The sequence below is a fragment of the Podarcis tiliguerta genome (assembly GCF_965153285.1).
Source record: "Podarcis tiliguerta genome assembly, chromosome: 1".
NCBI lineage: Eukaryota > Metazoa > Chordata > Lepidosauria > Squamata > Lacertidae > Podarcis > Podarcis tiliguerta.
Genome location: NC_139534.1, coordinates 30,663,658 through 30,681,002, shown reverse-complemented (window position 1 = coordinate 30,681,002; position 17,345 = coordinate 30,663,658). Strand labels below are relative to the sequence as shown.

The 17,345-nt window shown below is 43.3% G+C and overlaps 1 protein-coding gene across 8 annotated transcripts in view; it reads left to right on the top strand.

Annotated features, from left to right (window-relative positions):
- The window catches only part of SLC4A10 (solute carrier family 4 member 10), a 156,377-nt gene that overhangs the window by 137,452 nt on the left and 1,580 nt on the right, over nt 1-17,345 (top strand). For all 8 annotated transcript variants that reach the window (XM_083406510.1, XM_083406506.1, XM_083406509.1 and 5 more), the window contains 10 exons: nt 151-312; nt 1,124-1,237; nt 1,991-2,152; nt 5,706-5,957; nt 7,063-7,131; nt 9,037-9,210; nt 10,485-10,607; nt 13,011-13,078; nt 13,764-13,880; nt 15,537-15,575. In XM_083406510.1, the coding sequence (XP_083262636.1) occupies nt 151-312; nt 1,124-1,237; nt 1,991-2,152; nt 5,706-5,957; nt 7,063-7,131; nt 9,037-9,210; nt 10,485-10,607; nt 13,011-13,078; nt 13,764-13,880; nt 15,537-15,549 (1,254 nt within the window). In that variant the 3' untranslated portion in view covers nt 15,550-15,575. The remainder of the gene's footprint in view (nt 1-150; nt 313-1,123; nt 1,238-1,990; nt 2,153-5,705; nt 5,958-7,062; nt 7,132-9,036; nt 9,211-10,484; nt 10,608-13,010; nt 13,079-13,763; nt 13,881-15,536; nt 15,576-17,345) is intronic.

Genomic DNA, 17,345 nt, shown 5'->3' with positions numbered 1-17,345 from the left:
AAGTTGCCTTAGGTGTCAGGATTTTGGACAGATAAATTGAAAGCCTTTCAGGTCAGTAGCAACAATGGAATGTGCAGACCAGTCTTTTGTTTCTCTGTGAATAGGATCAGTTGCAAGGATATAAAAATGTGCTTTTGCTTTCCATGTTAGGAATGTAAGGACTGGCAAGGGGAATTTGTAGGACACGCCTGTGGACACCATGGTCCTTACGTCCCAGATGTTCTCTTCTGGTCAGTCATCTTATTCTTTTCTACAGTGACACTGTCATCCACGCTTAAGCAGTTCAAAACCAGTCGATACTTCCCGACCAAGGTAACTTGAATATTATTATTTTTTAATTGTTTTGCAAATGCAGGATTTGTGTCTACCTCAAAAGAAATAAAAAAACTGAACTCGCCAGCAGCACCGAGATTGCACTGATATACTGTGTCGTAGCATTTTTTTTCAAAAAAAGAACTTTAATACTTGCAATATAGGAGGGAGGATATGCAGGTTTTATTCTTGCCACTTTTAGATTGAAACAGGGAGCAGTTTGCAGCAGAATACATCAAGCACAATAGACTCAGTTCGGTTAGAAATGTAAATGTGTATGACAGACCGTGATTGTCAGAGGAGAAATCTACTCCAAATTAACAGGTTGGCTTTAGGCGTTTTTTGGCCCCCGGAGCCAAATGTCAAAATGTCAGGCCCTTCTGTGGGCCTGCGCTGATTTTTTAAAAAATGGCAGACAGAGACATGAGAAAGCTTCCTGTTCCTTCCTTAGAAGACAGTCTCTGTAAATTATTTGGTGTGCTGTTATCGATCAGCAGCACCTGGCTAAGCTTTGTTACTGATTTCTCAGCCAGGGTTTCTCTCCAGAAAGAACAGTTAGCATTGTCCTAAAGAATACAGGCCTTTGCTTAATTTTAGCATAGCAGCTGGGCAACACCATAGAGTGATGGAGTTCGACCAGATGAAATGACTCGGCTGCAAGAAACTGGGCGCACAGATTTGGCCTGTGCACCAAATCTTATTGTGCTCAGAAAGGGATGTGCGTGAAAATCTTCTGCCCCCAGTGTATATGTGTGTGTCTGTATTAAAAATGTCTCTCTGCTGTCACTGACCATTGGCTCAATGTTTCCAGGTGCGGTCTGTAGTGAGTGACTTTGCCGTCTTTCTCACCATCCTGTCCATGGTTTTAGTCGACTACGCCCTTGGGATCCCATCACCAAAGCTCCAGGTTCCCAATGCTTTCAAGGTAATTCCTGACACCAGTCGTACCTGGCTTGGTGTGAAAAGCGAAATTTGCCACAACAAATATGTTTTCACACCAGCTGTTGTTTCTTTCTGAATGGATCAAAATAATGACACAAAAGTGGAGGTACGTATTGTCTGAGAAAACTAATAAATCAGAAAAGTTAAATTCAAAAGGATTTAAAAAAATAATAATAAGATGTTGCTGTAAAGTGCTTGAGACTGGTCTAATAAGAATAGGTTAGTTCAAGTTTTACCCAAACTTGTAGTCCAAAAGCAGCTGGAGACCCAACTCCCATCTAGGGTTGCCATATTTTGAAGAGCAAAAAAGAGGACACATTTGCCGACTTCTGTTTTTTAACTATGGATTGCTTTGAAGACATGTGGCAACCCTATTTAGCAGGACCAATGGTTAGGGATGATCGGAATTGTGATCCAAAATCCTCTGGAGACCCAAGTTTGGGAAACCCTGGGTTAGTTTAATAAGTGTGTTTTACCCCTCCTCAATTCCCAGGTGTTCCCTCATTAGGCCTCCAGGGCTCTTGCAACATTAACAAGTGTGATCCTCTGTCTTGTAAGGAATTTTAGGGTTGTCACTTCCATTTATCATATTTGATATTTTATGTGTCCTTCCTAAAGCAGCATCTTGCCTTGGATTTTGAATGTTTACAGTAGGTGATATTATCCTGCAGGCCTCCACAGTGATGAAATAACCCTGCCCCGCCTCCCATCCTGAAATTTGCTCTCGTTCTTTTAGCCCACCAGAGATGATCGCGGCTGGTTCATTTCGCCTTTGGGGACCAATCCTTGGTGGACAGTGCTGGCTGCGCTAATCCCGGCTCTGCTTTGTACTATTCTGATATTTATGGACCAGCAGATTACAGCTGTTATTATAAACAGAAAAGAACATAAACTAAAGGTAAAGTGCAAAAGCTGTTTTGATCTTTCTGGTTAGCATTCCAGCATTTTCTTCAATGCAAGTCCCCCCCCCCCTTCAAACATGAAGTTTTTTGTTTTTGTTTTAGAAAGGCATTTAGAATACAGATATTTTCACACTTCCCTGCCCAATGTGAAATGTGTGTGTTTCTGTGAAAGCAGTTTGATGTATGTCAGGAAATGCCGAACCTTCGTTAAAGCCATTTCCGAACTGGAGAGGAGAGGGGGTTGTGGGATACCCCCTCCCACACACGCGGGGGCTGGCCTTTTTGCCCCCGCGAGAACAAGGGAATCCCCGGGCGTGCCTGCAACCCTGCCCGCCAATCGGCGGGCTAGGGGGGCGTGGCCTGGCCCATTTAAGGCCAGGCACGACCGGGGACCGCCCTCTTTGCCCCGTTCCAGCTGACCGGTTTTCCCATCCCACCCACCCTTTAGGCTTAGCTAGCTATGACCTTGCTATGGACTTCGGTTGGTCGCCGCAAGGGGCCTGGTAGGAATTTTTCCAACTTGGCGCACTTCCAGCCTTTTGGTTTTTTCGCCTACCTCATAGCAAATGTCACAACTTCCTCGGTATTGGCGGTTAGGCATTGGCAGGGGTAATTGTTATGCAAATGAAGGGGGAAGGAAGCACCATCACCTTCCCCCAATGAAAAGGGTAGTCCAGTAGAGGACTCCGGGGGGTGTTGCCTTGTCCGAAACCTAGGGAGGTAAGGGCCTCTGGCACGCTCCCGAGCGGTGACACCCGTGGGATCCTAGTTGGCGTACTTCAACAGGAGCCCCACGGCTTGTGGATAACCCTTCCCAGTCTCCATGCCGGGTAGTCGGTAGAAGCCAATGCCTAAGGCCAATACCTTCCTATTCCTGTAATCAATAAGGTTGTGGCCTTTTTATGCCCATTAACTTTAAATAATGTGTACTGTGTCTTCATTTCACATGGGGGAGAGGACTTGCCACACAACTTGAATGTATAGGAGAGAACTTGCAGAAGTCCCAGGCATATGATGCAGGCAACTGAAAATCCAGGGCGTAAGAAACTGCGGATATATTTAAAAAATATGACAGTATTGCCATATCATTCTGGGGGATGTAATTCAGCCTTGTGAATATCCACAGTAGATACGAGCTTGCACATTTCTGCGATAGGCTGGATGCAAATGAGGGTTTTGAAAAGATGCAAAGGAAGTTTAAAGAAGGCTTTGTTTTCCATGGGGTGCAGATATACTGTTCCACTATTGTCATACAGGTTTTGTAATTTTTTGCAATGCTAAACCCGCAAGACCTGTTCATGAACGCTAACAGTGTAATTAGCAGTTGAAACACAAGCAATTCTCTCTTTTAAACAGCTCTCCTCAGAAAAGAATGCTGGTCTCCAGCCTTCTTCATTTGTAATTTGTTTTAGGGTATTAATTTTCATTAGCTTACTGGCTGAAAGTCATAGCTTTGACCCTAGGCTTTAAGGGTTGTCCTTTACAGCTTAATTGTATCTGCTTCCTTCTTGTTAAGTGGTTTTCTCATATATGGTGGACTGAGTTTTAATTTTTTTTGTGCCCTGCCCTGAGATTGGTTCTGATGACCTGCACTAAATAAATAAATAATAATGGAAGCGAGATCCCCATCTTTTCCCCGCTTTATAAAAACTTTCCTAACTGGTTGCCTGGAAACTAGCCACTAGCCACAAGACAAGCAGCTAATTCATAAACACAATGTAATTGCGATAAAGGCACCTGGTGTTGTAGGCTCACGCCACAATAAATGTGCTAGTCTTTCCTCGATGTTTTCCTACCTGCCTCCTGTCTTGCCAAAGCTGAAAGTTTTCTAGCGTCTTCCAACTTTCCACACAACTGTCTTTTCCATCCTTTTTACTCCCTTTGTGGAAAACTGCAGCAATTGAGCGCTTAGGATTGCTGGATTCCAAAAAGACACATTTGCAGTGGAACCCTTCCAACAGATGGGGGAAAAAATGAAACAAGGTTCATCACTTTTCGGACCAAAAAAAAAAAAAAAGGTTGGAAGAAGTTTCAGGAACCAGCTTGTCCTCATGTGTGCCCAGATTTTTCAGCTTCTTTGACTCTTTGGGAAACGGCAACACAGTCATTACAAATGCATTTTCAGCCTCTTTTTCACACTGCAACTTCTTGGTTGCTGTGAATGGTTCACCCCCCCCCCCTTTGTGGGTTGCTTCCCTCCCTCCCTCCCCTGCCCTCTTTGTCAGTCAGGCTCCTTGTGTCAATCCGCAGTGTTTTGTGCGGTTAACTTGACAGATGCAGGGAGTTCCTGCCAAGCTTTAGAATGTGCCCCCCCCTTTCATTTCAGCAGTGGCATGTGGGAGTCAGATGGTCTCCCTGGCTGCCCTCTTGCTTTGCTGCATATTCATATTTTTTTCCCCTTGCTCGGGTCTGATGTAGCATCATCACCTGTTGCCATGCCTCCTTCCTCTCCCATATGTCACTCTCCTCGGGCTTCTACGCGAATGTGAGGAAAGCTTAAACCCAGACACTGTTGGAAGCAGCGTACTTGCACTTAACAGCAATTTCACCCCTTTTGACTTTTGGAAAAGTCAGCAGGCATAAGGCCAGATGTTTAAAAGAAGTACAGATTGCACATTCTGCGAGGCACCAGCTCCTTGAAGTGGCTATGAGGACATGGCTTGTCCCTGCGTTTATACATCTTGGGTGCTTTTGTCCTGTGCTGGCTGTGTAATCTGTTTTGAATTGCCCTGGGAACTTTGGATTCAGGGTGGTATTATACTACTATTATTACTAATAGTAATAAAAAAAAAATTACCCCTCTTTCTGCTGCTATGGTGCCGATGACCAAGCTATGGCAAAAAGGCTTTTAAGATGCTATTTCCCAGCTCTACACAATCCATCCATAGAGGACAGATCTGAGTGTGTTGTCCCTAACCGGAACTTGCACTCTGTTTTGAATTTCTTCTGCTGCATTTCAAAATTTTGTAAGCCATCGTAGGGCCAGGATGAAAGCGACTTAAGAATGAGTTCATAGGCCAGTAATCCAGCAAGCGCCTTTTGATGCATGGAACTTGTTTGGGTGCGTTTGGCAGGAATATAAACAGCTCCATTGAAATGAATAGGACAGCCTCTCAGGTAAGCAAGGCTGAAGAACAAAGGTAACCTGCAGCAGCACAGCCGTTGCCTAACAGTTCACGTACTTTTTGCATGCATCATTAGACTAGCTGCTAATTGGGGCTGTTCAGAAGGGTCATGCAGGGTGCCGGCTTCTGCCCTAGCAATGTTGCTTATTGCCAGTGTGGTCTAGTGGTTAAGAGCAGTAGACTTGTAATCTGGTGAACCGGGTTCTCTTCCCCGCTCCTCCACATGCAGCTGCTGGTGACCTTGGGCTAGTCACACTTCTCTGAAGTCTCTCAACCCCACTCACCTCACAGAGTGTTTGTTGTGGGGGAGGAAGGGAAAGGAGAAAGTTAGCCGCTTTGAGACTCCTTTGGGTAGTGATAAAGCGGGATATCAAATTCAAACTCTTCTACTTCTTCTTCTTCTTTGGTTTATTGCCTTCAACAGAAGGGCTGCGGCTATCACCTGGACCTGCTGATGGTGGCTCTCATGCTGGGCGTGTGCTCCCTCATGGGCCTGCCGTGGTTTGTTGCCGCCACAGTTCTCTCCATCTCTCACGTGAACAGCTTGAAGCTGGAGTCGGAGTGCTCTGCTCCAGGAGAGCAGCCCAAATTCCTTGGCATCCGTGAGCAGCGGGTCACGGGACTCATGATATTCATCCTGATGGGCTCGTCCGTTTTTCTGACCCGAGTTCTTAAGGTAGGCTCATGCTTTGGGGGGAAACCAAGGGAAAAGTAAATAGCACTACTAAGGATTTTAATTATAGCACAAATGTTCTTTTTTTTAAATGCTTGGGTGTATGTGTCTTGATGCGGTACTGGGTAAGGTTCTTATTGCCTAATACAAGAAAGCCTCAAACAAACTGAGCTATCCAATCCACACCACAGATCACACACCAAGGAGCCCAGGTTCAATGCTTGGCTTCCCCAGTTTACGAAAACAAACAAACAAACTGAAAAATTGTATCTCAGACTGCAGGTGATGGGAAGGAGCTCTGCATGAGATTTTGGGGAGCTGTTGTTCTTTGGAGTGGGGCATACTGGACTGGATAGGCTAATAGTCTGACTCAGTGGAAGGCATTTTCATAGACTGATGAGTTAGTGCTCCACATGAACAACAACAGAAACGGTCTACCTGCAGATGGGATCTGCCAGCTTTTTAATGGTCAAGTAATAAGCAGGCATTTTAATGTTTTTGATTTTGTTATTATGCATTTTACTTTGTCTTTTATTGCTGTTACAAGCCCTGAACACCATATGGCAGGAAGGTAGGGGCTGGTTGAGGGAAATCTAATGCAGAGACAAACAAATACTTTGTTTTGATGTTGTCAAGGTAGAAGCCAGGGTGAGCTGGCTTCTACATTGATTTGAAGGTAAGGACAGGCCAACTTTTAAGGGGAATGTCAAGGAGAGCTTTTTATATTCCACAGGTAATGCTAGTGTTGGATTAATGTCCAAATCCGCAGATCCGTGCTTTTAGTAGTAGGTTGCATGCCTGCTACTATACTGATGTGGAACATGCAATTGGTGCTGGGTTGGTTTGGACAGAAGAATTTAGGAAAAGAACAGGGACTGAAGTTCAGAAAGTCTGAAGACACCCCCCCCCAAAAAAAAAAAAACAGCCCCAGGATGTGTGCAATTCCTGCTGGGTGCAGATGAAGCAGAGAAAATTCACTATCAAACACTCCTTCCCGTATGAGCCCCTGGTAGTCAATCGCCTTCGTCAAAAGCCTTTTCTGCCTGTCTTATCTGCCAGTGAAGTGAGACCCAGTTTTTGATTTTGTCCTCCTTTCTCCTCTTTCCAGTTTATCCCTATGCCAGTGCTTTATGGTGTATTTCTTTACATGGGTGCCTCTTCTCTTAAAGGAATTCAGGTTAGTGAAATATTTTTTGTGTGGCTCTTGTTACGCCTTTCATTTGCCCCTTGCTTACATTATACGCATTGCTGAGTTTCACAGAGATATTGGAAAGGTGCAACCAATACGAAATGGAGCCCTGCAACTTTCAGTGTCTCTGGCAGCAGGAATTTGTGACGTGCCCCTCAGCAGAGGAAAGAGGAGGCAGCCATCATCTGTATCTGGTACAGAGCTAGGCTTACAGTCCTACTTGCTGGGCTGCCTTTTCGATACTGATCACCACATGCTGTTCAGCAAACTACAGGCCAAGCCACTGCATTGGTCAATGAAGCCATGCCCACTTACCGTAGTGTCTACTTCAGTGGCACAATACTTTGGACTTGCCATGGTGCACACTTGCCTACATGACTGCTTGCCGCTGTTTTACACCTATGTGCATCATGTTAGCTATTTGTGATAAACATATATGCCTTACACAAATAGTTGAAGACAAATATTTAACTTCTCAGTTTGGCAACAGTTGAACAAGTATTATTTACATATACGTTAATGAATACAATGCGTTTCTCTCCATTGAGCCCAAGAGAGGGCTTAGTCTTTTTTTCTTTCAAAACTCATTTGTGGCAGTGCATAACTTGTAACCCATAGCTTGCCTGTCCTCACTTCATCCTCCAGAGACCATCTGCATGAAGTCCCCACACCTCTCACATTCACAAAGACAGAAGTAACAGAACCACCAAGCAACTTCCAACTGCCCCAATACCATTTATTTTGTGTGAAATACATTTATAGTGCAAATACAATATAAACACTAACACATCATGTTCACTATTTAAAACTGCAGTCTATCCTTAAGCAGCCTAATGCGGAACTGAATCATGGTTGTACAACACTTGTGTAGCTGGTTCACTTGCACACATCCTCTTGCCAGTGTTTGTTTTGTGTTATTCAATTCAGGTGTTGTTGCTTCCATGTACGGCAACACAGGAGCCAGGAGTAGGGCTGAGTAGTGCTGCCCATGACATTTGTGTTTCTAGCACGGCCGTCTGCAGAGATGGGGCCTTCCTGCATACAGATGTCTGTGCGGAGGCTTCTGGGCCCCTGAAACACCCATAGGTCACACAGTAGCCCTCATGCTACAGTTGTATGTGCAAAGGCTTCCTCTGCAGATGCTCATGTTGTGCTTGTGTCCTTGGGGATATTCGGTGTATGTGATGAGAAGAGGATGGGGCGACTTAACACAGAGAATTAATGTGGTGTCCTGAAGACGGCAATAGTTGCACTGCTTGCATTCCCTTTGTGACAGCCGTTTATCCTTGCTCTTTTAAATACCGTACGCTCTATAGGACGCACCGGACCATAGGACGCACCTTGTTTTAGAGGGGGAGAACAAGAAAAAAAATGTCTCCCCCTCTCTCTGCTCAGCGCCCCTTCAGCGAAGCGGCAGGAGAAACAGAGCCCCTTCCATTTCTCCTCCCGCTTGGCTGAAGGGGCGCTGCACAGCTCTCCCTCTCTGCTGAAGCCAGGAGAGTCTTGCTCTCCTGGCTTCAGCAAAAGGAATCCGAAGCCTCCGGAGCGCAGCGGGACCTCCTGCTGCACTCTGGAGGCTTCAGGCAGCTATCCCTGAAACCTGGAGAGCGAGTGGGGTTGGTGCGCACCGACCCCTCTCGCTCTCCAGGCTTCAGCGAAAGCAACGCAAAGTGTGGAGGGAGTGCTCCCTCTGCACTTCGGAGGCTTCGCGTTGCTATTGCTGAAGCCAAGGAGCCTGCATTTGCTCCATAGGACGCACACACATTTCCCCTTAATTTTTGGAGGGGGAAAAGTGCGTCCTATAGAGCAAAAAAAGGTATTTCATCTGTAGAGGGTCTGTAGAGGAATGACTCTTGCATTTCCCTGCCTCCCGAATTTCGTTTCCTTTCTCAGCTTTTTGACAGAATCAAGTTATTCTGGATGCCTGCCAAACACCAGCCTGACTTCATCTACCTGAGGCATGTCCCTCTCCGAAAAGTCCATCTCTTCACCGTCATCCAGCTGAGCTGTCTTGTGCTGCTGTGGGTTATCAAGGCTTCAAGAGCTGCCATTGTCTTTCCTATGATGGTATGGATCCGTTTTCTGAGGCCTAGATGGTCCAGGCAATCCATAAAAGCAAAATTGAATAACTGATATTAACTAAGCTTACAGAGAGTCAAAAGGTGCCCTTCAGGGGAGAAAGTCCATGGAGATGGTTGGAAGCTATTTATCAATAGGTTCTTAATTATCCCGCTTTATTTTTGTAGGATAAATAAGAACGCGGTGCTATGCACTGATCAGACCCAGACCTGCTTATCTTCAACTAAGAGGATTTTTTGCTTTTTAAAAAACTGCAAATGCCAAGTTTCTCTTAAATAATTGCTAGTTCAAAATAGGTTAATCTAGATAAAAGCACATTAGCATTACTGTTCACCTCCAAATTGAATCAGTGCCTTTACCAGATTAAAATAGGCTTGTCTATGTAAAGGAAAAAACAATTTGGCCATTGCTCAGATAGGAATCTTTGCACTGTACCTACTAGACAGTGGTGTTTTATTTTCACCTCATAAAAATAAATGGCTCAAGTCTGCCCAGAAACTATCAAGACTTTTTTTTAAAGACCTATCAGCCATGGACATGATTTTTGTTTCCTGCTTTGCTTCTGTGAGCATGGGGCTGGAAAAAAGGCAGAATGGACCAGGAAAAAAAGAAGACGGTCATATTGTCTGGTGTGCTGGTTGTTATATTCCCATACTTAGGCTCCCCTGCTAAAAACCATTGTTTCATTCCTATCAACTCTCATTCAGGCCATCTTTAGCCTGATGAGTCACTGAATATGAGGCAAAATATAAGAAGTCAGGACCATTAAAAATAAAAATCTGCAAATTTAATTCAAGACATAATTTTACATGAATTGAAAATAAAACAATACTAATATAAAACTGCTTTTGAACTCAGTGGGGTTAAGAATTGCAATATTTCAAACAGTAAAAATCTGGAGAGAAAAGTTGTTAAGCCTTTTCTTTTTTTTTTTGCAAAGTTGGCAAAAAGGAAATTGACGTTTTTGAGCTATTTTTATGGCAAATCGTCAAAAATGACACTGCTGACATGGGTTGCTATATCTCCGGATTTTCCCTGACTTTTTCCCGATTTCTGCCCTGACACTGCTGCCGACTGCAGTATTCCAGATATGCCTGGGAAATTCCAGACATATGACAACCCTAGCGGTGTTACTTTAGTCTCGTACCCACAAATTTTGCCATTTTAGGATTGGCGTGTTTCTTTTGGACTTTGTCTTTTAAGAAGCATACCTTTTACAGCTGTCCATGATATCTTACCATATTATAAATATCTTTGAACAGGTCTTGGCCCTGGTGTTTGTTAGAAAACTCATGGACTTATTTTTCACGAAACGGGAGCTCAGCTGGTTGGATGATTTGATGCCAGAGAGCAAGAAAAAGAAGTTGGAGGATGCTGAAAAAGAGGTAAGTTTTCTTTCTTTCTTTCTTTCTTTCTTTCTTTCTTTCTTTCTTTCTTTCTTTCTTTCTTTCTTTCTGTTCACACTTGATCAAATGAATAAAGCATGAAATTTACAGCCTATGCTTATCAGATGTCAAAAAGAACAACTACCAGACTTTTAGAAGACATCTGAAGGCAGCCCTGTTTAGGGAAGCTTTTAATGTTTGATGATTACTGTATTTTAATATTTTGTTGGAATCCCAGCCAAATGGGCGGGGTATAAATAAACTATTATTATTATTATTATTATTATTATTATTATTATTATTATTATTATTTTATTTTATTATTATCTCTGTGGAATATGAGAATGCTTTCATGCAGCAAATCTAAGTGTCTGTGGGAACTTTGCCCACAGAAGCAAAGTTTTAACCCATGCTCAGATGCGCATGCAGACATCTTTGAAACGACTGAGTTGTATCCTGCGCTATCATTGCACGAGCGGAGCAGACTTCTGATTGCTCAATAGGACTTCGCCTTGCTCTCCTTGCCCTGCATGCCCTCAAAATCTGCTCATGTGGGGTTGCAGGAGTAAGGGAAAAGAAGGTGATATCCCAGTGTGCAAGCAGAAGTCCGCTCACACGACATTGGATTCTGCCTACCAAGCCTACCCTGCCAAATAAATGGGAACATATGCCAGGCCACACCCATCTTCCAACCTCCTTGCCCAGGCTTACAACACTAGCAGATACCAGATGATAATCATCGCTACTCAGAGAGGAGAAAGGTACTGGAGAGGCAGCCAGCAAACTCACCCCAGCTTTCATTCCTGCTCCACTACACTATTGAACCCACCACCCATAGTTAATCGCTTTCTAGGAGCGTTATGTCATTAGTGACCCCAATAACCTGTGTGTAGTGGAGGGCAGGCCTGGACATCAAGAATAGGGGAATAAGGGCTTTGCAGCATGTAATGACTTGCCCTCTTTCTACTCTCCATCCACCTTTTCCTTCTGGAAATTGATTTGGTTGTGCATCCTTTCCCCCACGGCACAGCCAGATAGGGCTTTCTCCCAAGTGATGTGTTCTGTCTCTCATAATGCAGAAGTGACTCAAGGGAGACAGGTGTGTTTTTCGCAATCGTCGCAGGAGTCCTTTGCTTTTCAGTCTGATATTTCTTCTTATGCATCCCTTTTTTTTCTTTTTAGACCTGAATGGTGACAGAAAAACAAAACTAGGAATGTACACCTTTTAAAATATATATATATATAAATAAAATCTACTTTCGCTGTCTTTTTTGAGGGGTTATTATTATTATTGTTTACATAATATGGCATTGCTAAATATTTGAGGCTATTATTAAACCTGTTCAGCTGTCAAAATCCTGGGAAGCTGTGAAGCCTGGAAACGACAAAATTAACTAGGAATAAAAATAAATAAATATATGAAGCGGCGCCTCTGGAATGTAATTGGAAAGTCACCGTTTATGCTGGCTTTAAAAATAGAAATGGGCTCTTTGTACAAATAGAAATGAAGCTGACAGGATATTTTAAAGGTGCTGGTTGGATTGGATCAAGATTTTAATTTTGCAACTTGCTTTTCAACATAAGAGAGGAAAATCCCATCTGTGATGAGCAGTCAGCGTCAAGACAAGAAATTATATTTATTCACAGTCTGTTGATTGATTGCATTTGTATCCCATATTTTCTTCAAGGGGTGTGTGAGGTGACATTGTTCTCTTCCTCCCCATTTCATCCTCACAACAACCTGTGGGGTAGGCTAGTTTAATCTTTTAATTCTAAATATTCTGAGGCCAGTTTCATCGTACTGCCCTTGCCTGCCAATGGGCAGTTGGAACATAGAGTGAAGATGTAGCTTCTGTACTAAGAGCCTCTAGAGAAGGAGTAAAGAAACCCTTTTCAGCTTGGGGGGGGGTGTGTGTACACAGTTGTAGTATATGTGCAACTATCACATCTGTGTGGGTCTTTGCTACCCAGTTGGCCATAGGGTCAGCTGGGCGGGGTACAAATAATAAAATTATTATTATTAAAATTATTACTTGGATCCCAAGCCATTTAGGCCTTTGTAACTCAGGTGCACAGGTGAACTCACACCGTGAGGAACTAGCTAACTTGCTTCCTTCCTAGAGAATACAATTTTCCACCATGAAAATTAGCTTCCTCTTTGGTACTGCCCTTTAAACAGAGTGCCCTGATTTTTAGCACCTGCTTTTTTACTCACAAAATAGTTAACAGGAAAGATGCCATCCTATGGAAAATTTGAGTAAAACAATTTGGGAGGCGGGCGAAAGAGAGAGAAGATATTGCCTTGTTTTCCTTTCTCATGACTGAATCTATAAGTGTGTGGAAACTATTACAGCTGAGTGGTGTTTGTTCCTGTCTAAATTATTGTGTTTTCCCCCACTCTAGGAAGAGCAAAGCATGTTAGCGATGGAAGAGGAAGGCACAGTTCAGTTACCACTAGATGCGCATTACAGGTAAACCACTGGGATACAAAATTGCCCCTGATCAAAATTCTCTTTCTGGAAAAATAGCACTGCAGATACTTCCCTTTTTGTCGCAGCAGGTTTAAAAGCATCTTCTGGTGGTAGTGTTATATTAATTAGAGGGGACGGACACCCACAGCATTGTTGCTCCTTTTCTAATTTGGAAGGTGTCTGCAGTTGCTTTAAAATTAAAAAATAAATACATTGAGAGACCGATCACAGATCTTCTACATCACATCCGTTTTGGCTCTTAGTTTGCACTGTATCTTTAAAAGATCCTTTTTGGCCGTTGGCAATAGCACCCACCTATCTCACAACCAATTTTGTTGCACATTATTTGTTTAAAGCATTTTTGCCTCTATTCAACTGAAAGCTCCGCTCCCTGAGAATTTTACAGAACAGCAAAAAAAACAACCAGGGCAACAGGGCAAGCCGTATGATTCTAGGGATTGATCCTGGTACCTCTTCCTGTGCAAACCACATGCTCTTTCATGGAGTTACGGACCTTTCCCTTGAAGCCTGATGCTCCATTGACTGAATTGCCTAAATTATTGGCTAAATATTGTGTTATGGCTACTTTAAAGTGGATCAGTGAGTTTATTTTAGTTACTTGTTTGCACAGTACTTCAGAAAATAAATTCCAGTTGCCTCTCTCTGTGTGCTCATTCTGTTCTAGAGATGACCCATCTGTAATAAATATTTCTGATGAAATGTCAAAAACAGCTGTGTGGAAGACACTGTTGATATCGTCAGACAATACCAAGGATAAGGAGTCCAGCTTTCCTTCTAAAAGGTTTTTTTTATTATTATTTAAAAAATTATCCTATATTTATACCATAATAGTTCAGTGATAATTAGTTGCCTGCAGAATATTTATGATGATGATGCAGAAAATAAATGAAAATGCTGAGCTACTTATTTTTGAAGGCAGATAATGAGAACTTTATGAACACATTCAGTCCATCCTGCTGCAGGGATTGTAGGTGAAAGTCAATAGCATAATATCACAGCAGAACGGAGAGGGTATGGATTCACACGTTACACAAGTTCATGCTCTCAGCTGCTGCACCAGCAGAGCCTCTAGAATCCCCAGATCTCTGAAGATGCTTTCAGAGCCAACCCGTCATCCAAAATGGCCTTTCTTTTCTCCTTAGGCCAGCAGGAATCACCATGGGAATATGGACTAGCAGGAATGGCCAAAGGGGTCAGCTCAGTCCCTGGGTAGATATTCATGTCCATCACTTAAAGATGCCTCCTCCATATGGAAGCAGCTTTGGGGGAAAGGGTAGGATATAAATTTAATAGCTAACTAACTAAACTAAACTTTACTAGTGGTGGGTTGTAAATAAATCTTTCCACTCCTGGTAAAAAAAAGAGAGAAGACGTTTTGACATCCTTGTCAAGTGCATTCTCTGTTCTGTTCCTTTCCTAATGCTCTGGTCTTTCTGGATCCATAAGAGAGCTTGTCTCTTTTTAACTTAATTATTGTACAGCAGTTCATGTTGGAGGCGCCTTGTACATGATTTGTAATCCTAGCTTTGTACTATACTGTATTTGCAGCATTGGGACTGTAGGTGTGGTTCTTAGCCTACAAGTGAGTTTCTGAGACAACACAGGTCCCTATTGGATCATGCTTGTCTTCACGCTCTTTTCAGGGCGAACTAGGCTATTGTAAACTAGAGAGGTTCAGATAGCTTACATCATGTATACCAACCATAACAAACTGAGGATCATCTGTAGCTGTTCTGTTCCAACTCTGTGGGTAAGAATATGAATCAACATATTCAGCTCACATTAGCTACAGTAAATAAATAAATAAATAACAATTGCATTCCTGCCACACATACACCCCTTTCCAAATGGAGGCTTGCTAAAAGTCTGGCTGCTCAGAGTAGTACTGTTTAGAAGAACTGAATGATTATTGAAGGTGTAATTAATTCCTGTGCAGGTGCAGTTACCTGCAGAACCAGAGGTTTGCTTAGGGCTGGACAGAGCCTTGCTCTCCTCTTTTCATCACAATCTGGGACAGAGGATGCCACTTTATATCAAGCCAGATTATTGGTCCATCAAATTCAGAATTGTCTGCAATGGCTGGCAGCCACTGAGCTGTGGCTGTTTCCTGGTAGTTTGAGCCCAGGTCAAAAGGGAAGTCTGGCTGGGGATTCCTGAGGTGTGTGTGTGTAGACATATATTGCGCACTGAGCAGAGGGGAGAGCAGGACACTGTTAAGCCCCTGTGTCAGTTGCATTCAAGTATTGGCTAGCTTATATCTTAAATTAATTGTGAAACTGTAAAAGCAGATGGCCATTTTTATGGTGACATCTCTATTTGATACGTTTAACTGAGTATACATGCAACTGTGTTTAACCACTATTTCCCCAATTGCCATTCCTTTTGAATTAACATGATTTTCTACTTAATTGTTCCATTATCACATTTCTACTATAAGCTCCCCTACCTAATCTCTCTTGAAGCTGATTCCCCAAAGGTAAGACCCTGCCCCTGAACCTCTGCCTTGATTCCTTCCCCCACTACTAAATGGTGTCTTTCGGTAACCTCTCTAACTTACTGTGTGTAAATTTTGGGGAGACAAAATTTACTAGAAGGGTACGGAATGCACGTTTCGAAGGCCACTTGGAAAACATGCCTATCTGTTCTTCTGAGATCGGATGCCACAAATGCATTCGTTTTTCTAAACACTGTAATTCAGGCAAACTTCAGAACCCTAGCAATCTCCTGGAGATATCAGATGCACTCGTAACATATGCCAGCTTTAGCCATAGTTATTGAACTCCAGCAAATTAACTGAAACAAAGAATCTCTGTTTGACTCCTGGCGTTTTGTCACCCCAAAATGGCATGTTGCTTTTGCAGTGTTCTTCCTCTCCCTGAGCAGCATAAACAAGATGATCAATCAGGACTGGTGTCAAATGTCCATACATTCCAGCGAGGGGTCCTCTGACAAGACCCTCCTGTACCTGCTGCAGTGAAGGGTGGGGGTCACGTTACGGAGGCAGTAGGAGCTGGTGGAGGGTGTATATGGCCAAAGAGCAGTCCAAAACCTGGAGCTGACAACCTCGATCCGTTTGTGAGTTGATAAACCCTTCCCCAGTCCACATGTTCCACTGGAGTGCTGCTGCAATAGCCCAGTACAGTACAATCGCTGTACAATACAGAGCAGAGGCTCAGTTCACAAGATTTAAAATTATTAAGATGGTAAGAATTATACAGACTGGACTTCTGTGCAGTTGCATTTTTATGCAGATGTTGCTGACCTTCCAGCCCAGTACTTCAATGTTGCTTGTGGCTGCTGAATGTATGAAATGCGGCAATATTTGCAAGACCCCTGGGGGCGGGATTTCCCTGTTCACAGGGACTGACACTTGTTCAGCAGGGCTTCCCCCTCCTCTCCTCACACAGATAGCCTCCCTTTCCAAATCTAGTGCAACATGAAGGGTTTCTCAACACCTTCCCTACACTTCTTGCAAGCCTTTGGATCATGCAGAATCTAGCTCGGCAATCCCCAATCTGGTGCCTTCCATATGTTTTGGACTACAATTCCCATCAGCCCCAGCCAGCAAGGCCTTGGAAGCTTCGAGTTCAAAACATCTGGGAGGAGCATGGGTGGGAAAGACTGGCCTAGCTACACCTGCTCCACTGTTGTTTTTTTAAAGAGCACACTGCACCCGTTTTAAAGGTGAGGAGAGTAAAAGTAAAATATGCACCATTTTGTGACTTATGGTGGAATTCAACATGGTGCTATGGTGACTGTTCTGTTTCAGCTTGCCAGGTGGAATGATCCCCACCCTCCCATTGTGTGCTGTCCTGAGGGTTTTCCTGACCCACCGCAGAACTCTGTGGGGACTGTAGGGGAGAAGTCCTGTGGCACAAGTGTCAGTCCGTGTGAGAAATCCATGCCCAAGTTTGCAACATGACTGGGCAATAGTCATACTAAAATCAAAATAAATCAAGAATCCAATTGAATCCTGACTTGCCTGTGCACTTGTAGAGATGTGCATTAAGCCCGTATTTGGCATCCACTATGGTGATTTTTTTATATATATATAAAAAATAGGCTTTTGGGATTTCCTCATCAGCACTTTGCTGTGAATAGAATTAAGCATACACAATTAAATGCGGAAAGGATTACTTCCGAATGACAAGGAATATTGTGTGATGTTTTTATGAACATCATCAATCAGTAAAAGGCAGGGTTGTTAATCTGAAGATGCTGCATAATGATTGTTCCCACTGTGGTT